The sequence below is a fragment of the Diceros bicornis genome, chromosome 4 (assembly GCF_020826845.1).
Source record: "Diceros bicornis minor isolate mBicDic1 chromosome 4, mDicBic1.mat.cur, whole genome shotgun sequence".
NCBI classification, from domain to species: domain Eukaryota; kingdom Metazoa; phylum Chordata; class Mammalia; order Perissodactyla; family Rhinocerotidae; genus Diceros; species Diceros bicornis.
The window spans coordinates 42,107,815-42,135,192 of record NC_080743.1 but is presented as its reverse complement, the minus strand read 5'-3'; the positions used below and the strand labels follow the sequence as shown (position 1 = coordinate 42,135,192).

Sequence of the window (27,378 nt, the reverse complement as noted above, 5' to 3'; positions counted from 1 at the left end):
TCCACTTATGATGGGGTTACATCCTGATAAACCCATCATAAGTTGAAAATATCGTAAGTCTAAAATGTATTTAATACACCTAACCCACCAAACATCATCACACCTTAGCCTAGCCTACCTTAAACGTGCTCTGAACACACACAGCCTACAGTCCGGCAAAATCATCTAACACAAAGCCTATGTATAATAAAGTGTTGAATATCTCATGTAATTTATTGAATAGTGTACAAAAAGTGAAACAGAGAATGGTCGTATGGGTACAGAATGGCTGTAAGCGTATTGGTTGTTTACCCTCTGTTATGAGAGGTTCGGGGATTCGATCGGAGATGTAAAAGACACTTTCCACTCCAAACAAATGGACTGAAGGTATATTTTATTATATAGAGGATAGTAAAGGCGATAGTCTGCAAACAGATCCGAATAGGTCAAATATTAAGAGCGAAAAAACATCAGCCCGACTGGAAAGGGAAAACACCCACATCGGCTGAAGAGAAATGACACAAATCAACCGGAAAGAGAAACACCAGGTTGACCAAAAAGAGAACACATCAAATCAATTACTTCACATCAAATCAATTACTTCACATCAAATCAATTACTCACAACATCCACGCCCCACTGCCAGGAGTGCCCTGTCAATCGATGCGGCTGGGCAAGGATCACACGTCCTGGGCAAGGTGTCCCTTCCACAGGTGGAACTCTCACCAGGGCTCAGTTTCCAGCAGTTTTTATACCATCAGTAATTTTCAGAGTAAGCAATTACAGAGTTTACAGAGCAAGCATTTAGTGTTTCCATGCACAAATGGTTATCAGTGGCATACGTGCACTGAGCCCCCTGGCTAACATCCCGGCCCAGTAGTTGTGTACGTGCATTGTTCTCTTTGGTTATCGTCTTAGCCCGGCACAGATGGCCAGTCCATCCCGCGCTACTACGCTCCAAGAGCCTTGAAATGTTACAACTTGCAACTCTCTCCGTGGGAGAAAGGCCAGTTCCTGGGAAAAGGCCAGTTCCTACCACACAGAAAGCAGCTTTGCATTTCTTTGTGTGCTGGTGGCTATAGGTCAATGGAGCGGTCAAACATGGCTGTACTCATGTCAAGACACCCTCATGATCAGGTGGTTGACTGGGAGTCGGCTCCCTCCCAGGCCAGCATCTGGAGGGCCTAACGTACTGCTTATCTCTGGTCTGGAAAAGATCAAAATCCTACGTACTGTTCTACTGAATTCATATGGCTTTGGCACCATCTTAAAGTCGAGAAATTCTAAGTCAAACCATCGTAAGTGGAGGGCCAGCTGTATTTCCAAGTACTCCATATAGTGCAACTCATCTCCTTCCTCCCCACCTCCCAACCCCCCCCCCCACCGCCCCATATAGGACTATCGTCGCATTCATTATCCCTCATTTTAAAAATTATGCTCAAAATATATTTCCTGCTTTGATTGCAAATGTTACACATTCAAACCTATAAATAAATCAATATTAAGAAAATACGCTTCCTATCTGTTCTATATATTCCGCTTCCCTGTAAGACTTTATTTGCATAGAGTCCGCGGATGGCAGAAAAAAAAACCCGACCTAAAACAAGCCGCCAGAAGCCGGCCCCGCCCCCTCCGCGGGCCAATCAGCCGCCGCCCAGGCGGACGCGCAGCCGCCGGCCGAGCGAGTCGAGGAGGACGCGCGAGACGTACAGCGGCTCGACTCGGGCGCACGGCTTCGCATCGCCTCCTCTCCCTCCGGCCCAGAAAAGGTGTTTGTCTTCGTGAAGAGGCAGGCAGGCGAGGGGACATGTGGGTGCGCGCAGAGGGGTGTGTTGGTGTGCTGGGCGGGGCTGCGGATTTGGCCGCGGCGTGTCCCTGGGGCGGCTGCGCCGGGGCGGGGGAGGCCGCGCCCGCCGGAGCGTGAGGGGACTTGGGAGCGCTGCGTTTACCAGGAAGGGCGGGCGCGCTGCCCGCTCGTCTCCCGGGCCGGTTGGCTGCGTTATCTCTGGTTGCTGCGCGGTTGCTGCGGCGTTACACGGTTCAAAGAGCGGCCTAGGGAAAGGGGGCAAGCAAGTGCAGAGGGACCCGAGCGAACGGTGAATTTTGTTGGCTTCAGTTATCTCTGAAAACTTGAAGCACAATTCGAACAAATATCGTCAGCGGAATAGCTCGGATTTGGTTGTAGTTCATTTTTTAAATCTCCAAGTCTATTTTGAGTGTAAAACGTTATAGATGCCTACTTATGAGTGGGTGGTGAAAATTCAGATTTTCTCTCTGTTGTCGTGAAAGTGTGGTCCCCAGACTAGCTGTATCATCATCATGATCATCTGGGAATTTGTTAGAAATGCACATTGTCAAGATTGAGAGCCACAGCTCCGGGAGACGACACGTACGCACGCGAACTAAACTGCAACCCCCCGACTTTTATGCCATGCTATTTCTAGGATAATACAGAATTTGACTCTGCTATCCTCGTTAGTCTAGCCTCTCTGATTGAGCCCTCAGGCCACTAAGCACCTTGCCCTGGAGAGGCAGTTTAGTTAGAGCCCCTCTGGCTTCTACCACTTACTATTTGAGTGGCCTGGGCAAGTTCCTTGTTTCCTAATCTATAAAATAACGATAACAGTAGTGCTACTTCCAAGAGTTTTTGTGAGGATTAAATGAATGAATGCATGTAACAGTGTTTGGCACGTAGTAATCAAATACCATATATTATAATTTTGATATTATTAGTGTCAAAGCCTGAAGCAGATGAAAAAAATGATAAAAATAGTAGGAACTGGGGGAGGGAGACTATTACTGAGGAGTAATTGAATAACAGGTGTCACTGTTAAACTAAACCGATATAGGATGGTTCATTAACACTGTGCTACTCAGTGTGGCCTGTGGGCCAGCATCTCGGCCATCACTAGGAGCTTGTTAGAAAGGCTCACCTCAGACTCACTCAATCAGAATCTGTTTTTTAACAAGATCCCCAGCAGGTTTAGATGCAGCTTTGTTTGGAGGAAGTGTGAGATCAGTTGTAAGATTTCTTGAGGAGTTCCAGCCTTAGATCAGTGGCCACGGGGATTTGGCTGGAGGGCTTGAATTTCCAGCTGATTCCGCTGTTCTACCTCACCTCCTGGTCTCCCATCATTTCTGCACTGCTAATCCCTAGCCCTGGAGAAAGCTCTGGATCTGCTGGTCATAACTGGAGAAAGTAACGTAGTTGCCAGTAGCATGACTTTGTGGGGGTCATAGTCAAAACTCAGCTGCTTGACAGGCTTTTGATTTATCTCCCTTTGTGTAATGCCCCCTATGGCGCCATTATTCCAAATCTGCATTCTCCCCCATCCCAGCCGCCCCACACACAGTAACACTCCAGCTTTCTAGCGGACTGTTTCCCCATCTTCTTGATAGCATATAATAAATAATGTGAACTCTGTCAGCTTCTTTTCTTTTTGCTTTAGAACCTTTATTTCCATCCCTCTTCATTCATTTCTATTTATAAAGTAGTGTAAAACCTTGTTACCTATGAAAAGCCTTTTCTGTAGCTTTAATTTCATACACTCCCATCTTCTCAGAGCCTCTGCTCAGTTCACACACTCCCTTGTCACCGACTTAGTTTTTAAGTGCTTGGAAGTAGGCTTCTTCCTGTCATTCTATGAAAGTCATTTCACAGATAACCAACTAATAATACAGTGGCTTTTTTCCAGACTTTATTTTTCTGAACTTCTCTGAGGTATTTAATATAGTTGACTAATATCACCTCCTTCAGATTAAGTCCCTCTTGGTTTCTCCACATTGCATTTTTAGCTTACCTTCTGTTGCTCTGATTAGTCTTCACCGTCTCCTCTTGTATTTGGGTCTTCTCAAGGCTTTATTCCTTAGCTTAACTCTTTTTTTTTTCCCCCCAATAAAGTATACAGTTATCCGGTATTTCCGAGTGTCTCCATTGTGTGACAGGGATCTTAGGATGCCTTTCCCATCGTTATTTTTATTTAGTGTTTTGGTTTTACATTTTTAAACACAAAAAGTTGGGGGTTTTTTTGTTTGTTTTCTACATCAGTAGTTTATCGAATTTATCAGTATATTTGATCAGTTCCTGTGCTCATCGTTGTTTCTTTTATTTACACCTTTCCTCATTGAGATTAAACAACTTTAACATATCAAAAGTCTATGGGTTGTAGACTTTCTTAGTCTTTTTATGTCTGAAGAAATCTACATTATTTTGCTAGGCTGCCATAACAAAGTACCACGGACCGAGTGGCTTAAACAACAGAAATTTATTTTCTCACAGTTTCTAAGGCTGGAAGTCCAAGATCAAGGTGTTGGCAGGGTTGGTTTCCTCTGAGGCCTCTCTCCTTGGCTTATAGATGGCCCTCTTCTCCGTGTGTCTTCACATCATCTTCCCTCTGACCCATCTGTGTCCAAATTTTCTTTTCTTATAAGGACGACAGTCATATTGGATTAGGGCCTATGCTAATGACCTCATTTTAACTTAATTATCTCATCTCCAAACACAGTCTCCATTTTGAGGAACTGGGGGTTAGAACTTCAACATATGAATGTTGGAGGGATACAATTCAGCCCATAACAATATCTTAATTAGTTTTTCCCATTTTAAAAAACCTTTTGTAAAATTGTGACCCATAACATACATACAGAAAAGTGTGTAAAATATAAACGTTCACCTTAGCAAATTATTGAAAAGTGAACATTTATGTGACTACCATCCAGGTTAAGAAATAGAACATTGCCGGTATCCAGAAGCCCTGCAGCGCCTTCTCCCAGTATTTACCCCCAATTGTAGTGCTTGCTGTAGTAGATACTCTGACAGAGAAAGTTTTCTTTTATTCCTGGTTTGCTAAGTGTTTTGCTTTAATCATGAATGAGTTTATCCTGTTTCATTCTTGATATTGGTTTTTGGGGCCTTTTCTGCATTAATCTTACTATAGGTTTATCATTTTTATTAATCGTATTCAAAGAACCAACTTTTGGCTTTGTTTTCTTCTCTCTTACATGTGTCCGGGGAAGAGGGTGAATCTCCCTCTGCCCTTTTCCTTAAGGTTCTTCTGGCTGGCCAAATAATCAACAAGACAGGTTAGCAGGAGAAAATAACACCAAGTTTAATAACATGTATACATGGGAGAAACTCAGAAATGAGCAACTCGTCCCTCTGTCTAAGCTGCTTGCTTAAGTATTGCAGCTAAAGGTGAGGAGCGTGTTGGGGGTGGGTAGTGGCCTGGGACTTCAGAGGGCAGGAGGACAATTCTTTTTGGGGTCATCTATAGATAATATGGTCAGGGAGAGACAGAGTTTTTTGATAAAAGAGGCTTGGTGCCTTTGCTGTTGTAACCTCTATCCTACATTATTTTTACAGCCATTATGATAGAAGATCTGTTCCAGGAAGGAGCCACCACATCAAATTCTTTAGGCAGTTAGTGGGCGGGGGGTCAAATGTCCTTCAGAGAAAACAATCAAGGTAAAGAGATATATTTCAGGGTGGCCAAATTTTGATCTCCCACACATGTTTGTTTTCTAATTTATTAATTGTTACTCTTTATTTTTGTATCGATCCTTTCGGTGGTTCTTCCTCAGGCTGTAGGTACTTTCCTCATGTGTGTGCACTGAGCGGTGCCTTGCTGATACTCAAGGGGGTCTGTTCTCATACCGGTTCACTGACACAGGCAGGATGTCCTACAATTCAATTCACTTCTGACACTAAAAACCCGGAATTAGTACATAGTGCACGCCCAGCAAGTTAGGGGCAAAGTCCTTTGCAAGACTGCCCCACCTTAGACACATGTCTTGGGAGTTCTGACCAACTGGGTATAGATTTAGGGGTTCCCATGACCCCATCAAGTTGGATAATTTGCTAGAATGACTCACTAAAAGAACTATACTTAGAGTTTTATTGCAAGGAATATAGATGAGGATTAGCCAAATGAAGAGAAACATAGGGCAAAGTGTGAGGAAAGATGCAGGGCGTCTGTATCCTCCCCTCATGGAATCCAGGCTCGTCCCTTCCCAGCACATTGGTATGTTCAGCAGCCAGGAAGCTCTTCTGAGCCTAGGTGTCCAGAGTTTTTATCAGAGTTACAGTACTGTGATTAAATCCTTGGCCACATGATTGAACTCAATCTTCAGCCCCCCTCCAATCCCCAGAGGTTGGATGGCTGAAAGTTCCAACCCTCTGTAATCATGTGCTTGGTCTTTCTGATGACCATTCCCCTATCCTGAAGCTATCTAGGGGCCCACCATAAGTCAGCTCATTAACGTAAAAAAGACATTCCTAGCATTCAGGAAATTCCAAGAGTGTTTGAAAGAACTGAGGACAAAGACCAGCTCTCCTTTATTATTTTGCAGGGACCCTCTGCAGATCTCTGGAGCTCCATCCCTATGCAGCTTTCTCCTACTTGGGTACTTTATCCTGTGAACTCCAGCTGCCTTGGTCTCCCCAGACTCTCAGCTCCATCTCCCCAGGGAGCCTTCTGGGCTCTGCCTGAGTTCCCCCTCCCTGTGCCCATGGTCCGGGAACTCTTGTGGCAATAAGCTGGGGCAATGGAAGGGCTGGCCTTGTTTGTCTCCCATCTTTCAAGGGCCACTATTCTTTCTTGCCTAATGTCCAGTGTATTGTAAAACGTTTCATATATTTTGTGCAGAGTTTTTGGTTGTTCAGGCAGGAGGGTACCTCTGGTTCCTGTTACCCCAATTGGCCAGAAGTAGGAGTCAACGGACTGTTGGAGCACTGAGTTGCTGTGTCACCTTGACCCAAAACCTCTGTCTGAATTCTTCCTTTATTCCTGTCAGGCTCTTATCCCTACCACTCCATTAAAGCTGCCAAATCCAAATGGTTAGTTTGCTACCCTCTGATCACCTGACCTGTCAGCAGTATTCGACATAGTTATCTGTTCCCTCCTTTCTTCATGGACTTCTGGAATACCAGCCTCTCCTGGATTTCCTCCTGCGTCACTAGCACTCGTTGGTAGTATCTCTTGCCAGCTCTCCCTCTTCTTTCTGACCTCCAAATGTTAGCATGCCCCAGGACTCAGTCTTTTGTCCTCATAATACATCTTCTGGTGATCTTATTCAGTCCATGGCTTTAAACCCCATCTGTATTCTGATGGCTCTCAAATGTATTTCTGTAGCCCCACTTTTCTCCTTATCTCTGTATTGTGTATTCAACATCTCTACTTGGACATCAGTAGATATCTGAAATTTACTATGTCTAAAACAAAACTCTTGATCTGTCAGAACTTGCTGTCTGCCTACCTGAGTGTCCCTCAGTCTTTCCCATTCTCCCGGTTGCCCAGGTCACAAACCTAGAAGTCATCCTGAATCTTCTCTCATCCTTACATCTTACATCCCATTTACCAGCGATTTCTGCAGTGTATTGCTGTTTTGTTAGGGTAGCACAAGATGGTGTAAAAAACAAACCCCCAAATCTCAGGACTTACCATAAAAGAAATTTATTTTTGTTCACATGAAAGTCAAACACGTCTTCCCACTTAGTGGGTGGCCTTGCATGTGGTCATTTAGGGACCCAAGTTCCTTCTGTAGTTTGGCTGCCCTCTAGGGCTCAGTGTCCTCTCCATTCCCTGGTGGGGAGGGAGAGCTGATGGAGGATCGAGTGTGGGAGGCTTTCATGGGCCAGACCTTGATGTAGTGCATGTTCCTTCCACTCCTGGTGCATTGGCCCGAACTTAGTTATCACATGGCCATACTTAACTGGAAGAGAGGCTGGGATATGTAGTCACCATGTGTCCAGAAAGAAGAAGAAATGTGCTTGGTGACCTATTAGCTGGTCTTTGCCTCATGTCGTAGTGCCTACCTCACATTTTTAAAATCTGATCATTTATCATCACGTTGGATGCTATCTTAGTTGATGCCACCTTCATCTCTCAACTGGACTACTGCAAATCCTCCCAGCTAGTCTCCTGCTTTTGTTCTTCCGTTACAGTCTCTACAAAGCAACCACAGTGATTTATTTTAGAATGTTACCCAAATTCTATCACTTCCCAGCTTAAAACCCTCTAGTGGCTTTCTGTTACACTTAGAGTGAAAAACCACACTCATGACTGTGTCCTACCCCCACCCCCAACTCATTCACAAGATGCAGCTGTTCTGGTCTTCTTGCTGTTCTTTTTTTTTTTTTTTTTTGAGGAAGATCGGCCCTGAGCTAACATCTGCCAATCCTCCTCTTTTTGCTGAGGAAGACTGGCCCTGGGCTAACATCCATGCCCATCTTCCTCCACTTTATATGGGACGCCGCCACAGCATGGCCTGCCAAGCAGTGTGTCGGTGTGCGCCCAGGATCCGAACTGGTGAACCCCAGGCTGCCGCAGTGGAGCGCGCGCACTTAACCGCTTGCGCCAGCCTCTCGTGCTGTTCTTTGAATGCTTCAAACTTATTCCCTACTCTGGGTCTTTATGCTTGCTATGTCCTCTCTGGATGTTCTTTTCTCAAATGTTTCTAAGGTTAGCTTCTTATTTTTCTACTTAAATGTTGTTTTGGTTATCTACTGCTGTGTAACAAACCACCCCAAAGTTTAGTGTCTTTAAACAACCATTTTATTATCTCCCCTGATTCCGGGGCTTATGGAGCTTAACTGGGCTCAGGTGGGTAGTTCTTTTATTCCACATGCTGTTCAGTCACCAAGTCAGTTACCAAGGGATTTGACTGGAACCACCAAGATGGCTCACTTGGCTGGCTGTTGATGTTGGCTGTCAGCTGGGAGCTTGTTGTGCACCTACACATGACCTCTCCACGTGGCTTAGCCTTTTCACAGCTTGGTGGCTGAGTTCCAGAAGCTCCCAAGAGCAAGTGTTCCAAAGTGATAAAGTAGAAGCAGCAGATCCTCGTGTAGGCTAGACCAGGCCCAGAAACAACACAGCGTTACTTCTACCACAATATTTTGGCTAAGTAGTCACATGGCCAGCCCAAATTCAGGAGGAGGGGAAATAAACTACGTCTCTCTGTGGGGAAATGACAAATAATTTGTGACCGTCTTTCATCTCAGAGGCCTCTAAAATACCCAACATCACCTAATCCAACCATACCATTGTCTTGCTTTATTTTCTTCACAGGACTTATCACTCTCTGAAGTGATGTTTATTTTTTTGCCAACTTATTGTCCTCTCCTCCTAGAATGTACATTTCCTAAAGACCTGGCCAGTCTAGTTTCCTGGTATCCCTGTCACTTAAGAGAGTGCCCAGTATCCAGTGTGTATTTATTAAATGCTGAACAAATGCCTGCTGAACTTTTTCCCAAAACCATATTCTCGTTCTGAGTTTCTTGTTTTAAGTTAATGATAGTACCATTTTTGGTAGTAGGCCTTGAAATCTTGTTTGCCGTCATTCTTTTCCTTTCCTTCCACGTGCATTAGTTGCTGAGGTCTGTAGAATTAATTTCAAAATGTGTCACGTGTGTTCTTTCTGTTCTCATTGCTACCACTCTTTCAGACCACCGTCCTTTTTCTACTTCAGCCTCCTTGTTGGACTCTCTGAATCTGTTTTTTTCCTCGTTCTGTACACTTAATGCTAGTTTCATCTTCTCAGGATGTAGCTCCCCTCACCCTTGAAAGCTGTTAGCAGATCAAGTTAGTCATAAGCTTTTTACTTTGACATGTCATCACAGCCTACCTCTCCATCTCTATGTCCCGCCACATCCATCCTCGCATTCACCGTTTCTGAAGCATACCCTTTGCTCTTCTGCCTCTGCCTCCCATAACTCACACTCTTAGGATGTCACCCATACTTCAAAATCCATTTCCCATGCCCATTCCTCTATGAACTCTTTCCACTTTCTCCCAATCAGATGTGCTTTCTTCATCCTTTGAACTTCTAAAACCTTTTGAATCCCTGCTATGGCTTTGATCGTTTGCATTTGCTGTTTAACCAGTGTTTACTGAATGCCTTTCATGTGCCAGCCACTGGGCTCGGTGTTGGGCTTGGAGAGGTGGAGGGGGCACGATGGAGAGGTCATAGGGAAGGTGAATTCTGATTTGAGTGCAATATAGTTCACGTTGGAGCGCAGCTGTTTTCTACCTTCGCTGCATAATGGACCCACCTGGGGAGCTTTAAAATTCCCAATGCTTGTGTCCCACCCCTAGAGATTCTGATTTAATTGTTCTGGGATGTGGCCAGAACATTGGGATTTTTAGAAGCTCCCTGGTGATCCTAATACACAGCCGAGATTGAGAACCACTGTGTTAACGGAAGAGACAGATGACTAAGTGGCTAGTTTCATTGGGTGTTATGCTAGAAGAATAAGGAGAGCCCACTTGGAGTACAGAGAAGGAGTGTTTAATTTACCCTGGAGTTATTTGTATTCGTACAGCTAGACTGGAAGCCATTTATGGGCAGGGCCCAGGCTTTCTCCTCTTGGAATTCCCTTACTTGGTTCTTATATGTAGTAGGCATAAGACAGGCTATCCCACAGAACTTTCTGCAGTGATGGAAATGTTCCATATCTTCACTGTCCAATATGGTGGCCGCTAGCCACTGTGGCTTTTGAGCACTTGAAATGTAGGTAGTATGAATGAGGAATTGAATTTTTAATTTTATTTAATTTTAGTTAATTTAAATTTAAATAGCCACATGTGGCTAGTAGCTACTGTATTGGACAGTGTTGAATAGAGGAGGTATTAAGTGTTGAAATGGCTTCACAGTATTTATGCAGAGGCTTAGATGAAGCAGATTATTTTTCCTGAATGGTTTTGGAGTTTAGTCACCTCATTTGAATCTTAATTTTGCATCTTTTTTTCCCATTTGTTTAAAAAAACGGGGGGAGGGTTTGGTTAAAATGCCTGTTTTTTTTTTTTTTTTTAAACGGTTTACTGAGAAATGATTCACATACTATACAATTCACCCATTTAAAGGGTACAATTCAGGGGGCCGTCCTGGTGGCGCAAGCGGTTGGGTGTGCGCGCTCTGCCGTGGCGGCCCGGGGTTTGCCAGTTCAGATCCCGGGCGCGCACCGACGCACTGCTTGTCGAGCCATGCTGTGGCGGCGTCCCATATAAAGTAGAGGAAGATGGGCATGGATGTTAGCCCAGGGCCAGTCTTCCTCAGCGAAAAGAGGAGGATTGGCAGATGTTAGCTCAGGGCCGATCTTCCTCACAAAAAAAATAATAAAGTGTACAATTCAGGAGTGTTTAGTATATTCACAGATTGTACAGCCATCACCACAATAAATTTTAGATCATTTTCATCACCTCAGAAAGAAACCCTGTACCCTTTAGCTAGCACCCTCTGTCCCTTATTACATCCCCAGCTCTAAGCACCTGCTAAACTACTTTCTGTCTCTATAGATCTGCCTATTCTGGACATTTCATATAACTGGAATCATATAATATATGGTCTTTCGTGTCTAGCTTCTTTCATATAGCATAATGTTTTCAAGGTTCATCCATGCTGTAGCCTGTATCAGTACTTCATTCTTTTTTATAGCCTAATACTCCATTGTATGGATGTCACATTTTATTCATTCGTCAGTTGATGGACGTTTGGGTTGTTTCTCGTTTTTGGCTCTTGTGAAGAATGCAGCAATAAACGTGTACAAGGTTTTGTGTGGTCATACATTTTCATTTCTCTTGGGTATATACCTAGGAATTGAATTACTGAATCGTATGGAAAAATACTTATTTACTTTTTGACTCAATGAGAATACGTATGCCTGTGTGTATTTATATGTGAATACCATTTTACTGAGTATTTTTATTTCTGTTGTTATTCAGAAAGAAAATGTCTTAGTACTAGAAGGAAATAGATGGTTTTTATTACAAAATAATTTCTTCTAAAAATAATTATATTTTATTATGTCTATTAAAATTTTTTTAGTCCTCATGCAGGATGCTGTGCTGTCTGCTCCTTTGTGAATGTCTGTGGCTGATAACTGGTTATGCTCATGATGATGACTGGATTGACCCCACAGACATGCTTAACTATGATGCTGCTTCAGGAACAATGAGGAAATCTCAGGTATTAAAAAAAAATGCATGTGTGTGTGTGAGACCTTATCAGTCCTACGATGGAAGTACTCTGCTTTTCTTATTGTTTTCCACAGAGCTGTGAGAGTCATGTATCAGTGATTAGCAATCATGCAGAATATCTGATGCTCTTAGTCTAAGGTGATTTCAGCCCCACCTGGTTATTTCTGTTTTGGATTTGAATGTAAAGCCCATGAAGCAGCAAACTAATTTGATTTTAGTTCTTAGCTAGTATATAAATTTGAGACTCTTTCTTTTTTGGTGGTTCAGGACAGCTGAAGAATATAACAAGCAAAGTCATAAAATGATGAAGTCAAAATTTTAGTCTTCATTAACAGTAGGTTATTTTTACAACTGAACTATAAAGAAATAAATCTCTACTTTGCTTTAGGTGAAATATGATATTTCAGAGAAAAAAGAGGTCAGTCCTAACTTGTCTGCTGATGAATTGTCAGAATGTTACAGCAGAGTTGATTCTTTAACTCATAAGGTTAGATTTTTTTCATTTGTGAATTTTATGTTACTTATAGTATGTTAAATTGCTCTGTTTTCCTGTCTTTGCTAACACTGTTTGTTTCTATATAATGTACCATTTATATTTATGTATATAATTTTTTCTTTAGTGACTCTGGCTTTTTTTTTTAAATAGTACTTTTATTTTCCTATGATAACATTTATCTCACTATGTTGTAATTATTTCTTTACAAGACTGAAAATTTCTTGGGACAAGGAATCTGTTTTATTCATTCTTGATTCTCTCTCACCTGTCATGTAGCAAGTGAAGAAATGGGCCTATTACCAGTTTATAAGCGTAAGAGTTACTCTTACAAATATAAGGGATTGCTATAATTTAGTGTGGTAGCTATTCCTTCATTTATTCAATCCTTTTATTTATGTGGCTGAAGCGGAGTTTATGAGAAAGGAAATAAGTCAGGATTGTGAAGGGGTTTGACCTCTGTTACGCTGTGGGCAGCAGCCTCTGGTGCTTGTGTGGGCAGGGGGAGCTGGTGGAGTGTGGAGGGGGCCTGGGACGGAGAGGGGGTGGCAGAGGTCCAGCAATGCTGAAGGCTCCGAGTGAGGCAGTGACAGGGGTTGAAGAGAAGAGGAAAGTTTGACTTTCCAAGGTAGAATAGGCAAGTTTAGGTAGCTGAGGGAGGAGGGAAAAAGGATAGGGGAGAGCTAGAGAGAACAAGGGCGGTTTCCAGCCTAAGAGAGGGGGAGGGTTGGTAACTGAGATCCAGCTGGGTCTCAGGTTGAGATCTCTAAGCACCGCCTGTGGTTCTTATCAAACATTAGTGTTGTCCCACCCAAGTGTTCGCTTGGGTAAGCTTTGCCTCAGTTTAACTGCATTTTGTGTGTGGGGAGCTAGTCTGGCTCCACAGGAGGAAAGGCAGAAATGCCTTTTTACAAATATTTTTCCTTGCGTTGTTTGTGACTTTGGTTCAAACATTGTAAAAACGTGCTCAGTAAAGTGGAGTCTTGAGTCCTTGTTTTAAAAAAATTGTTTCTTTTGAAGAGAAATTTACAGATTTTAAAAGGTTTGTAAACCTTCCTGAAAGCAGAGGAAACTGCCACATGACTCCTTGAGTGTCCCTCTGTCCTGTCTGTGTGCTTTTCAGTTATTGTCATGTGTATCACCTAAAGCCCATCCCAGTGCTCAGCTCATCTCCTGGTCCACACTCAATAACACAAGTTCTAATGTCTGTGAGATATGCACTATACCCTCGCTCAGCAACTTGGCCGCTGTGGTGTTTGCAGGGCTAGGTTCAGAGGAAGTCTGTTTTAATGAAGAATTGTGTGCTGAGAGGTTGCCATGTGTGGACACTCTGGAGAAGCCGTGGTTCCTGCCCTCCTGAAGCATCCCATATCGTGGGGGATGATCACTCATTGACAGGAAAAATTAATAAAAGGCCAAAAGGAATATGCACATTCAAGAAATTCTTTGCTGTGTCCTTCATTTCATCTTCAGACTTCATCCTGTCTCGGTTTCTTTCTCTGTATGTCTCTGTTTCTTCTTCCTTTCTTTCCTTCTTCCTTTCATTCCTTTGTTTGTTAAATCATTACTTTGGGATTAGGAAGAGGCAGATTGGTCTAGACGCTGTGCTTATCCACGTCCCTTCCTCCTTTCTTCCTGATCTTCAGCTTTAGAATTGCTGCAAGTCAGTGGGAAAGCTGCCGTCAGGGCGAAGTGCTGGGCGTGAGTTCCTCCTTGCCTGCTTGCCCTTCGCAAAGAGAAGCCGCAGCAAGCAGGCAAGCTCCACGTGTCAGTGCAAGCTTGATGAAAATAACCAGCTCTTTACCTTGATCTGGATGAGACCGCTAGGCTAGAAACTTGACCCTTACGTTAAACTTTGATGCTAACTAGTATTGTATTTATTTTGTGATTACAGATTGCTGAGTGTGAAAACAAAAAAAGGAAAGACTATGAAAGTCAAAGCAATCCTGTTTTCAGGAGATACTTAAATAAGATTTTAATTGAAGCCGGAAAGCTCGGACTTGTGAGTATTTGGTGGTGTGACACTAATCAGTGTAGTGGGTGTTTTCATTACTTATTAATTTCAAAGTATGTAGAGCAGTGATAAAGCTTCATTATGCTTTAACAGAGAATACGTGACTTACCCTTGACCAGAACCTATTCCTGCAGAATTAAAGGTACCAGTCTGCTTTGCAGCATCTGGTAGAAGGTGAGCAGGCAGTACAGACCACTCCTTTTTTTCTTCTAGTTCATGGGGATTTACTTGTTCAGTTCTGTGCACTGTAGTACCACTCAGTTGAATTGGGGATATTGTTTTAAATTTGCCATTTGAACTTTACTAAACAGTTGGAAACTTAACAAATTCGTGACTTGGTAAGGAAATTCTATCCTGGTCCTTACTTCCTGTTCTCTGCTACTTCCCCACTTCCTTATTCAGGTGATGTAAGATCATTACATGTTGAAGAAAAGAAAAATGTGTTTTAAGTAGTTTTTTCCCCTAGCTGTTTACTGTGGCATGTGCTGCTTTATAGAATTACGTATTGTGCATGTATTGTTCATAATTAATATTAAGATTCCGTTTTTTTGAGTCATCATTTTCATGTTGAGAATCAAAACATTAAGAAAACTTAAGGAAAAGGGGTGTTAGATGAATAATTTATTCATCCCACCTTATTTTGGAAATGTAGATCTTCTCATGTGTGCACCCTTTAATTCAAGTCTTGTAACTGTGTGCGAGGTAGAACAGAGCCTATTGTATAGATGAGGAAACGGATGGAGCCAGGAATACCTAGATGGACATGCTTGGAATATTCAGTTCCTGGTTTTTTAAAAATATTCATCAATGACTGCTTTTTTATACTTACTGATGATTTGTGATATTACATGACACTTGCTTTTTCTCATTTTACATTTACTTTTTTTATATAAATATCTGCATTTACTCTTAGAAAAGAAAGAATTTTTCTTATGTCTATTAACTGGTTAATGAATGTAAAATGTTTATAGTGATTTTGCTAACCTGAACTCACACCAATAAAGATAGTTATAAATATCATGCATGTTCATGGAAAACCCGGATTTTGCTGCTTTTTGAGATCCCTTTTTTTTTCTTATTTGTACTACTGCAACTTTTAGGCTATCTGAAAACTGTCAGCAAATGGAAAGTCATAAACTGAATCAAAATAGACAGTCACTCCTCCTTATTGTGGATTCCTTATCTGCAAATTTTCCTACTCACTAACCTTTATTTGTAACCCCAAAATCAATACTCGTGGTGCTTCTGTGGTCACTCTGGACACGCGCAGAGCAGTAGGATGTTTGAGTTTCCTGATGAGCCCATTCTCAGCTGAGGTGGAACAAGGCCGTGTTCTGCCTTGTTTTGGTTCTCATACTATAAACGAGTACTTTTTTGTATTCTATTCAGTGCTACATTTTTTGTGTATGTGATTTTGCTGTTTAAATAGCTCCCATGTATAGTGCTGTCTAGTGTTCCTAAGTGCAAGAAGGCTGTGATGTGCCTTACAGAGAAAATTCCCATGTTAGTTAAGCTTGGTTCAGGCATGGGTTACAGTGTTGTTGGCCATGAGTTCAGTGTTAATGAATCAACAATATATATTAAGGTGTCTTTAAATGGAAGCATATATTAAAAAGGTTACGTATTGGGGTCAGCCCCGTGGCTTGGCGGTTAAGTACGTGCGCTCGCTACTGGCGCCAGGGTTCGGATTGGGGCACGCACTGACGCACTGCTTGTCCGGCCATGCTGAGGTGGCGTCCCACATACAGCAACTAGAAGGATATGCAACTATGACATACGACTATCTACTGGGGCCTTGGGGAGAAAAAGGGAAAAAAAAAGGAGGAGGATTGGCAATAGATGTTAGCTCAGGGCCAGTCTTCCTCAGCAAAAAGAAGAGGATTGGCATGGATGTTAGCTCAGGGCTGATCTTCCTCACCAAAAAATAAATAAATAAATAAAACCTTTAAAAAAAAAAAACGAGGTTACATATTGATTAGTGATGAAAATGTGTTTGCAGTAACCTAACCCTGTATTTCCTGTAGGAGCCATGGTTCAGTATTTATTAATTAGTGTCCAAGGTGACTTTACACAATATAACTATTGGAGATAGCAGAATCAACTGTATTTTTAGTAAAATGTACAGTATCTTACTTGCATAGAGCTTTATAATTTTTGAAATGTTTTTCACACACCTATTATCTTTGGTTTTCATGTTGGCCTATGAGACAGACAAGTAGATATTATTGCTCATTTTATACGTATGAAATATTGTGAAGTAATTATATATTTCCAAATTAGCTTTTGTTTTAAAATATTTCACTAAGTGATATAATGATAAAATTCTCCTTTTCAATTTTTTTTTTTGGCAAATTTAATTCAGCCTGATGAAAACAAAGGCGATATGCATTATGATGCCGAGATTATACTTAAAAGACAAACCTTGTTAGAAATACAGAAGTTTCTCAACGGAGAGGATTGGAAACCAGGAGCCTTGGATGATGCACTAAGTGATATTTTAATTAATTTTAAGTTTCATGATTTTGAAACATGGAAGTGGCAATTTGAAGATGCCTTTGGAGTGGATCCATATAATGTGTTGATGGTAAGATGGGATGAGGGGGACATGATTAATGGTTTCTTTTTTAAATACTTTTAAAACTCCATCGTAATTGTATTAAGAACTTGTACTAAGTCACTGATACTGCACTGAACATGAAGCAAAATGGTACAGGTGATTCTGCGTATTTGAGTCCCAGTTTTTGTTTTTGCTGACGATTAATGTTTTATGGTGGGGAGGACGGCTTGGCAGTGACTCTGCTTTTTCTTCTGTTTTCGAGGTGCTTTTGTGTCTGCTCTGCATTGTGGTGTTAGTAGCTACCGAGCTGTGGACGTACGTTCGTTGGTACACCCAGTTGAGACGTCTTTTAGTCATCAGTTTTCTCATCAGTTTGGGATGGAATTGGATGTATTTATATAAGGTATTAAATAGGTGGAAGGTTTTCATATTTAAAAATGTTATTTCATAATAAGACTCTCACCTGTTTAGAGCTGGTGTATAATCTTGCCTTAGGTGAGGGTGGGAGGCAGTGATGGAGACGGTGGGAGGAGGGGAGGAAATGGGCAACAGCTGGGGTGTGCCTGGTTTTTTGGGTCCTTGACCAGTTAGTGGGGAAAAAAGTGCAGTCCTAATTTTCATAACCCAGTTCCTGGTGGGCAGCATCTGGAGAGGTAAATCAGAAAAGAGCTAGGTAGACACATTTTAAAAATTCTTGTGGTGATTTGGGGTATGTCCTTTTATTCTTTGCTAGAAATGATACTAAAATATCATTTTTAAAGAGATTATTTTCTGAATATAAAAGTGGTATGTTCATGGTAGAGAATTTAGAAAAGAGAGAAAAATACAGAGAAATTTAATTTTTTAAAATCACCTATAATTTTATCACCTGGAGATAATCATTGTCAATATTTTGAGGTATTTCTTTCCAACCTTTTTTCTAAATTTTAATTCTTTCAAAATTGGGATCATGCTGTATATAGAAATTCAAAGGGAGCACTGCTGTTCCTGTCAAAATAGCATAATCATTGAAGGAAAATTTTAGCAGGGTGTCAGTCAAGTAGGCAACTATTTTCAATGAATTCATCTGATTAAATCATTGTGATATTTCCTTAACCTTTTGCTCTAAGTTCTATAGCTTCTAGAACTACTTATTTGTAGATTAGAGGAAGGATTGTCGTTTGGTTGAATATTGTTATCTCAATGATTTTCCCCAGGGCTTTGATTTATAAAAGATATATTATCTTTATTTTGGTCTTTTGTGCTGAAAACTATGCAAAGCAAAACACCATTTTATCGTGAATTGTAAAAGAAAATGAGTAGTCATTTAATATGTATAGCTATATTTTGGCACATGGTATGAACTATATTTGAAGTAATTTTTAAAACAATCTTTTTAGTAAAAAGGTTTTCCTTCCTCATCATAATTACTTACAAAGAAGGCAGTTGTAGTTGGTTCTTTATCCTTACTTGTTGCATTAAGACTGTGCTTTGCCGTGAGCTGAAAAGAGCTACTCTTAAAAAATAGTATATTTATATTTTTTCTGTTAAAAATTTGTAAGCAGTCTGGGGGCCGGCCCGGTGGCGCAGGCGGTTAAGTGCGCGCGCTCCGCTGCGGCGGCCCGGGGTTCGCTGGTTCGGATCCCGGGCGCGCACCGACGCACTGCTTGGCAAGCCATGCTGTGGCGGCGTCCCATATAAAGTGGAGGAAGATGGGCACAGATGTTAGCCTAGGGCCGTCTTCCTCAGCAAAAAAAGAGGAGGATTGGCGGATGTTAGCACAGGGCTGATCTCCTCACAAAAAAAAAAAAAAAAAAAAAAAAAAAAAAAAATTTGTAAGCAGTCTGGTTTGGATGAATGGTGAAGACACACTTTGAACTCGGGTTTTTGGATGCGTAGATGTAACTTCCGTTGTTAGCAGCCTTTGATGGTTCCCTTTTGGTGTTGCTCAGCTAGCCTTCGCACAGCATCAGGCTGACGTTGCCAAGATGGAGCCCTTAAACAATGTGTGTGCCGAGAAGATGGACTGGTCTGGAAGTCTCTGGGGTAAAGTGTTGGTTCACTTGGCCTTATTTTAAATAGAATTTCTGAGAATGAGAAGACATATTAATAATTACAAAGAAATGATAAAATGCCAGAAAGAGGCTTTTCATGACTGAATCTTTAAAATCAGAAGAGCATGCAAAAAGAGTCTTAGATTTCCAACCAGTGACTTTTGTGTTCATGTAATGCCGCAGGGAAGCAATAGAAACTGTATATATGCTGGCTCTGATATTATCTGTCTTCCTCCATTAGGCTGAATTCCATTAGAAGAATCTTATGCTCGCTTTTGTTCATTTAGTTCTTAGCACAGTGTCTAGTGCATTCTAGGTCCTCAACAGAAGTTTATTAAAGAAGGAATTAATGTATATATGAATTAATATCCATCTTAGATTTAATCTCCTTATTTTGACTTATGAAATCTTATATTGTAGCTTTACTATATCTTTTTTGTTTTTACTAATGGGAAAATTACTTTTGTTTTATAGATTTTTAAACATTCTCACTGATGTAGACTGCCTTTAGTTATGTGTATTTAGCAGTGAGAATGGTTTAATGTTCACAGGCACTTGATACATGCAAGTCCGTAAAGACTGACCCAGAATAGAATCTCAGCAGATTCTGCAAATCAGGGTGTGCAAAATTAATATTTCTTAAAAAGTTATGGGAACTAAACCAATCCAGCCTTCCTTCCTGGCTTCAGGGGACAACTAAATGCCTCCTCTAGCTCAGGCTCATACATAATGAATATAAGCCTGATTTTAAAAAATTGGGAGAACTAATGTTCTACTTTATTTTGTGCAATAAGTAAAGAACTGACTTTTCAAAGTGTTCACCGGTAGTTGTAAGAAATAATAGAGAGAGATCCTGTGCACCCTTTATCCCTTTTCCCCCAGTGGAAGCATCTTGCACAACTGTAATAGTACAGTCTCACAGCCAGCATATTGACTTTGATACGGTCCACCAGTCTTATTCAGATTTCCCCAAGTTTTACTCGGATTCATTTATGTGTGTGAAGAACTGCTTTTAATTATCTGCCTTTTAGAAATCTTCATAAAATATAACATTTTATCTACATAAGTCTTGTATAATTTGAATGGCTTTTTAAAGTAAACATTTTGGACATAGGATGAAAATTTTAAAAATCAGCGTTACAAAGAGTCTATTTGTAAAACAATTTAAAATTGGAGGAAGAGGAGGAGAGTTAAAACCAAAATATTGTCTTATTTGGGAATGAAATGTTGACTTTTTTTTTAATGACTCAGTGTTTTGTCTGTTTCTCTAAATAGAATGGTTTAGAAGTTCATGGACCTATAAGGATGACCCATGCCAAAAATACTATGAGCTCTTATTAGTCAACCCTATTTGGTTGGTCCCACCAACAAAGGTATGGAATATATTTTGTAAAAATTACTTATATAAAAGTAAGTCAAAAATCCCTTGTATTTATTAAAAACTGTGAGTGTTTTTTAGAGGAATTTTGCTAATAATAAACCTTTGTTCTAGAAAAATACTTCCATTACACAGTGACTTTCACATTAAAAGCATCTGACAACATTTGAATTTACATAACATAATTTCAGCCTCAGTGCACAGTGAATTTTGACTCATTTTAAGTGCCTCAGTCCTTTGAGGAAAAAATCAACTTGCTTTTATCTTTTGTTTTAGGCACTGGCCGTTACATTCACCAACTTTGTCACAGAGCCGCTGAAGCACATTGGAAAAGGAGCTGGTGAATTTATTAGAGCACTCATGAAGGAGATCCCAGTGTTACTGCACATTCCGGTGCTGATAACTATGGCATTAGCTGTCCTGGTGAGTATATAGCACTGTTAACAATTACAGGATTTATAGGAAAAAGGCAATTCTAAAATCATTAGGCTTCTTTGCTGTTGTAAATCAGGCTAAATCATGCTTAATGGTATGAAAAGATGATTTTTAGGTGATACAGATTTATTTATACTTACATGTATATTCCTCTAAGCAAGGCAATGCCATTCAAGTTTGATTGTAGATGTCAAAGCAGTGATGTAGACTGATAACCTCTTTTTAAATTTATTCTTTAAACTTGGTGAATTGATACACATGAAATCAGTTGTTTATACCATCTTTGAGAAAGGAGGCCCTCTTATTTCAGTCTGAGTTTTTGCACCACTGAGAAGGGAAGACCATTGGGTTTAACACAGAATCAGAAAGAGATGTGGAAGAAGGTTGGGTGTATTGAGAACAGTTTGGGGATCCAGGAGCAGACATTTAAGAAGAAAGAGTACACGTCATTTGTCCATGGTCTCGTCAGCTTTTTTGTTGTTGGTTTTCACCCCTCACCCAAATAAAGCACTTGTCACATAAAACAACATGTAAAGAACTCATAAATGCCATGGGAAGTTATTAAAGGATGGTCCTGCCTAAGGATGCAAAATTCACTATGCTCTATTCACTCTGAAATTGTTCCTGCTTTGGTTTTGTTTTTTGCCTTGTGATTACTTACAGGATTTAGTGGTTTAGGGGTATGGTTTTGTTAGGTGACATTAGTTGTACAGTAGTAGTTTAGTTTCTGAAACTGAAATTATAAGCAAAAACCCCATCATCTCTTGTTGCTTCATCTGCTGCCTAAGAAAAGGCCTTTTGCTGCTTCTGTCTTCAAATAGTATCTCTAGTGTAGGGATTTGCACACTTTTTGTTCTCAGGACCCTTTTGCATTCCTAAGAATTGAAGACCACAAAGAGCTCTTGTTTATAGGGGTTTCCTTTATTGATTTTTACTATTATTAGGAATTTAAAACTAAGAAAGGTCTAAAATACCAGTATACCCAAGCACACAGCCCATCAGCCATCAGAGTGAAGAAGTCATTCTAGCCCCGGAAGACTCTACTGTGCCCTCATGACAGAATGAAGAAGACTAATGTCTTTGTACTGTGAAAAGCTTTGACTTCACAGGTCTCTGAAAGAGTCTAAGGGATCCCTCCAGGAGTCCCTGGGCCGTGACACTCTGAGAACTGCTGCCTAGTTTTTCCCATGGAATGTGACTCAAAGCCTGGTGTATTTTAACTGTAGCTAAAGCCAAGTTTGTATTTGTAGAAGAAATTATCCTACAGGAAAATGTTTACATAATGATGTACAACTTTGAATAATTTTCAGCATTTATTTGATGGGTGTGGATATAGACAACATACAAGCAATTATCAGACAATTAGTACCTTCCAATTTAAATTTCTAGGCTTTAGCCAAATGGCAATTGTTATGATATAATTCAATAAAAATGTGTTCAGCTGACTGCAATGTTTTCTTAATGCTTAGTGATTTCTCAAATTTCATTGGCTACTGTGGTCCTTATTTATCTAAAGAAGAGATCTCTACTGAAAAAACAGTGCAATTAACATTTTTATGTCTATAAATGCCACAAGTTAAATTACATCATTTTGTTAGCACTTGAGTGCTAGAACCTGAGTAAAACATCTCATAATTTCGTTGTAAGTCAGCCATTAAAGGACTCAGGAATATGAATTTCTTTTCCTTCTAGAGTTTCTGCTATGGTGCTGGAAAATCAGTTAATGTGCTGAGACACATAGGTGGTCCTGAAAGAGAACCGCCCTGGGCCCTTCTGCCAAGTGATAGAAGACGGCAGCGGGAAGTTGACTACAGACCCCATGGTGGAGCAGGTGATGCAGATTTCTGTTATAGAGGCCAGATTGGCCCCCCTGAGCAAGGCCTGTATGACAAAACCTATGAGGGTAGAAGAGACGTTTTGAGAGAGAGAGATGTTGACTTGAGATTTCAGACTGGCAACAAGAGCCTTGCAGTGCTCCCGGCACATGATTTACCACGCGCAGAGGCGAGAGAGCATCCCAAGGAGGTACCCAGTGTAAGTCAGCAACTGTTTATTTGCTGTCTCTTCATACTAGGCCTAACTGCTTCCTTAAAAACTTGTAGTTAAGTGTTTTTACTCTAACTTTCATCTTTCACAGTTAATTGTAGCATTAATAATATAATGATTCACTTTCTCTCTTCTCCTTTCTGGTCAAAAGTTAGTCCAGCCTCCTCAGAAGAAAAATAATGAGATTTAATTTTTACATTAAAAACTATTTAACAGTAGTTTGTTAGAACAGATGGTAATTCATTTGAAATTTTATAGGAAACCAACAAGCGAGCATGACTGAAATTTCTACCTTTGAAGAGATCAGAGAAAATTCCTCACTGAAGGCCAGAAGCCCTAGGGAACCCCCAGGAGAGCTGGGTGGAAGGGTGTAGAGGGATCAAAAAGTGCTTTCCTAAATCTTTTATATCATTGGCTGGCTAGACTATTCTTTTTACCTGTGGAATGGCGAGGTGTTTTTTCCACCATTATTGGCCGTTTCTGTTTGAGACAGGAATTTGTATTGTCATTTACAAAGTTTAAGTTGCAACTGTAAACTTTTGAGAAATAGTTGCAAGCACAAGAGAATCTAAGAAATTATAGAATCCCTTCCCATGGAGTTCCTTATAAGCATAAGCATGTCTGCATGCATCTAGAAAACTTAAAGATGTTCCTTTCCTGGGCCGGCCCCGTGGCTTAGCGGTTAAGTGCGTGCGCTCCGCTGCTGGTGGCCCGGGTTCGGATCCCGGGCGCGCACCGACGCACCGCTTCTCTGGCCATGCTGAGGCCGCGTCCCACATACAGCAACTAAGAAGGATGTGCAACTATGACATACAACTATCTACTGGGGCTTTGGAGGGGGAAGAAAAAAAAGATGTTCCTTTCCTTTCAGCTCTAATAGTTAATGGTTATCAGTCAGTGGTTATCACAACTCACAGATCTTCCAGTGACTTCCCATCTCACTTGAAGGGAAAGCCAGAGTTATCGCGGTGGCCTGGGGCTTCCTTGATCTGCCCGTGTCCCACTTCTGTTACCATACTGCTCTCTTCTGCTCTCCCTCCACGCTCATTCTGTGCTTCAGCCACAAGAACCTCCTGACTGTTCCTTGAACTCAGAGCCTTTGTACTTGTTCACTATCTAGAATGCTGTTCCCCTATATGTTCATATGGTTCATTTTTTCAAGTCTTGACTCATGTATCACCTTTCAGACCACCCTAATTTAAACAGCAGTCTGACCCCACTACCCCCACCCCACTTCCAGCATGATACTTTGTTAGTTTGTTGCCTGACTAACTAACTAACTTTGTTAGTTTGTTTGTCAGCCTAAATGTAAATTCCAGTGAGGACAGGGGTTTTTGTCTGTTTTGTTCCTGCTGTATCCCTAGCACCTAGAACTTAATATATGCTCAGTAAACATTTGTCTAATGAATTCTTCTCACCAGGCAAGAGGAGTTAGCAATACTGGTTACCAGTCTTCTTGACCTTTCCTAAACTGGGTCACTAGACCATCTAGCATATCCTAAGTGTCCCCCTCCTCCATGTACAGTTCTGAGGCTTAATAACATTTATATAATTACAGTCCAGCACTAGAACCAGGATTTGAAAGAGTTCAGAGTTTGCCACCATAGATCTGCATAGGAACTTGTTAAACATGTTTGATTACTAAACCTCCAAATTACATTAAACAATTAAAACAAAATGTAATTCTCTATAGCATAAATCACCCATTTCGGATACAAAGCCCAAAGACATTGGTGGAATCCCAGGAGAAAGCACACTGACGGAAAGCAGTACTAAAAGCAGCCAGTCGGCTAAGCCTGTCTCTGGCCAAGAGATGTCAGAGAGTGTGGAAGGTTCACCAGCAGTGGAAAAGGCCCAGCTCAAGACTGATGCCAGAGGCAGCCCAGCGAGCACTGACACGGGAGCACGTGGAAAGGATCTGGACAGCGGCCCATGAGTCTAGAGGAACACAGACTTGAACCACAGATCTGAGATCATCTTTGGGTTTTGTAAAGTATATTCTTCACAACTATTTACTCTTCTCTACAAATATTCTGATATTTACTACACAGGTGCCAACTTATTAGTATTTTTACTGACAATCAGAATTAACATTAACAGAATTAACAAACACTCATGTATTTGTTTAATTTCATCTTTCATCTGTTTAATTTCATCTTCTCTTTGATATTAAGATAAATCCCATAAAGTTTTGAGGTGTTAATTTGGGAACAAGATCTCATAGATGAACATATGGCAAGATCACTGATTCTGAATAGTTAAGGAGGCCAGTTTGAATTAAAGAACATTGAAAAAGAAGTTTTATTGTTTACAGGCATATATAGGAACTAACCTAACTAACTAAGTGTATATTTGTGGAAGGCCTGTAATACCTACTTTAGTTAACAGAATAATTGGTTGTGCAGTGGATTCAAAATGTTTCCAAAAGTGGTAGGTACTCAAAAACAATTTTTAAGGAAAGTCTATTATAGTCAAGTCTACCCTCTTCATGCACTTCAGCATCGTAATGCAGCCACGGCGCCTGCAGCCCCAGCGTCCATTTCTGCCTGTGTAGGCTGCCCACAGATCAAAGTGGCTTTGTAGTTTCATAACCTACCTTCATCTCGCAACTCTGGGCAGCTGTTACTGGGCCTGCTCCCTTATCACCCTTTTTACTTTATCCTTAGATATGACAGAACTGAAGGTTGCCAAGGGAATTTAGATAACATAGCTTGTTAACTTGGTAATCTCAGTTATACACGGTCAACAGACTTGGAGAATGGCTTCTTTCCCCACCAAATGAAGTGCACAGGCTTTATAAGACCTATTTTCCTTGTTGCTCAGAATCCCAGCAGTTGAGACGGTTAGCTATTACTGTGTCTTGTTTATATTATAGCAAACCATATTGTCTGAGCCTTCTGAAGTTCTGATATTTAGAGATCTGTACATCGAGAATAGCATGATAAGGAAAACATAGTAGGGTGTTTCTCTTAACTAGACAGGTGATACAATCAACATTTTAATTAGTTATTCTGATTTTAAAATTTATTCATCTTAAACCTTTTTTATTTTTTTATTTTTATTTTTTTGTGTGAGGGAGATCAGCCTTGAGCTAACATCCAATGCCAGTCCTCTTCTTTTTTGCTGAGGAATATCGGCCCTGGGCTAACATCCGTGCCCATCTTCCTCCACTTTATATGCGATGCCACCACAGCCTGGCTTGACAAGCAGTGCGTTGGTGCACGCCCGGGATCCAAACTGGCAAAACCTGGGCTGCCAAAGCGGAGCGCACGCACTTAACCGCTGCGCCGGCCCCTTAAACCTTTTTTAAAAAGCAGTTTATAAATTTTGCACACATACCTGGCTGGGAAGCAGATTTCACATACAGGTGTCCTTTGTTTGAACCTTCACACTACAGGTTATGTTCAGCTGCTTACTAAAAACGATACCAGTCAGGAATAATCTTAAAATTTGCGTGCAAGCATTTGTTTCAGGAAAAAAAGATGCATTGAAAGCATCTACTTTCTGATATATTTTTTACATGAAATGCAAAATATCCCTTTTTGGCTCTTAGAAGTGTCACTTAGATGCTTTTAACAATTTAATTTTATATGTTAATATTATTTTCTAGTTTAATATTGCAAAGATCTTGAGTATTTCATCAGAAAGGTAATATTTTTTTCCCAAGAAATACAAAAGGATTTTATATAAAAATTTATAACAGTAGGCATGTAACGAATGAACTAATGAGAGGATGCTTGCAGTTTGGAATAGATCTGTGAACGTCGATGCATATGAAGTAGTCCTCTCGGGGGGTGGACCTGTTCTCACTGGTTTTGAATATGCTCCCAAGGTGGTAGTTGTCCTCTGAGCTGTGATTCGATTCTGAAGAGAAATGCATGTGCCAGGTGATAACTATGAGAGTAGAGTTGTTGCTGTACGCACTCCTGACTGCTTTTTATCAATCCAAAAATGAATCTTTAAAAAAAATTTTAAGTAAAATTTCATCTTTGTATTCTTTCGTTACAGATAACATTTGGGGATGAAATCTACTTTGTCAGCTAGCAAGGCAACATGGTACTGCTGTTGAATGATTGCAGCAATTCAGGGAAGACTTATTAAAGCAAATTGAACATATCAAGGCCAGTTTATAACTAGAAGAGATAGGCTTGTTTATTGTCTAGCCAATATTTATCATTAAAATCAAGGATTATAGTGACAAGCTTTTAGGAAAATCAGAATGGGGTAGACAGCTTTTAAAGGCAATTTTTAAATGGAATAGATATTAATGTTGAATGTTTATAGGGTCTAAGAAATACCATATACACAAAATAAACACTTATTTTTACATTATTGTGGTTTGGTATGCTGTCTTTGCTTATTGAGTATTCTTATAAGAAAAAGCCCCATGAAACTTAGGTGCAGTTTTTAAAAGGATGCCATGCAGGATATTATACCCTATATATAATAATAAAACAATATAAACCAA

The 27,378-nt window shown here is 40.6% G+C and overlaps 1 protein-coding gene across 8 annotated transcripts; it reads left to right on the top strand.

The window, feature by feature from the left end:
* The first annotated feature begins 1,666 nt into the window (after positions 1-1,666).
* On the top strand, positions 1,667-27,378 carry CLCC1 (chloride channel CLIC like 1). Of its 8 annotated transcripts, XM_058538672.1 has the most exons (12): positions 1,667-1,748; positions 6,328-6,381; positions 11,803-11,943; positions 12,343-12,441; positions 14,342-14,449; positions 16,824-17,045; positions 17,281-17,421; positions 18,950-19,043; positions 20,327-20,424; positions 20,706-20,852; positions 22,557-22,898; positions 24,604-27,378. In XM_058538672.1, the coding sequence occupies exons 2-12, from the start codon at positions 6,361-6,363 to the stop codon at positions 24,844-24,846; spliced, it is 1,656 nt and encodes a 551-aa protein (XP_058394655.1). In that variant the 5' UTR covers positions 1,667-1,748; positions 6,328-6,360; the 3' UTR covers positions 24,847-27,378. The 8 variants fall into 8 exon arrangements, with proteins under 8 accessions (XP_058394655.1, XP_058394661.1, XP_058394656.1 ...); XM_058538678.1 differs by lacking the exon at positions 12,343-12,441; XM_058538673.1 differs by lacking the exon at positions 6,328-6,381 and having other exon boundaries at positions 1,669-1,748.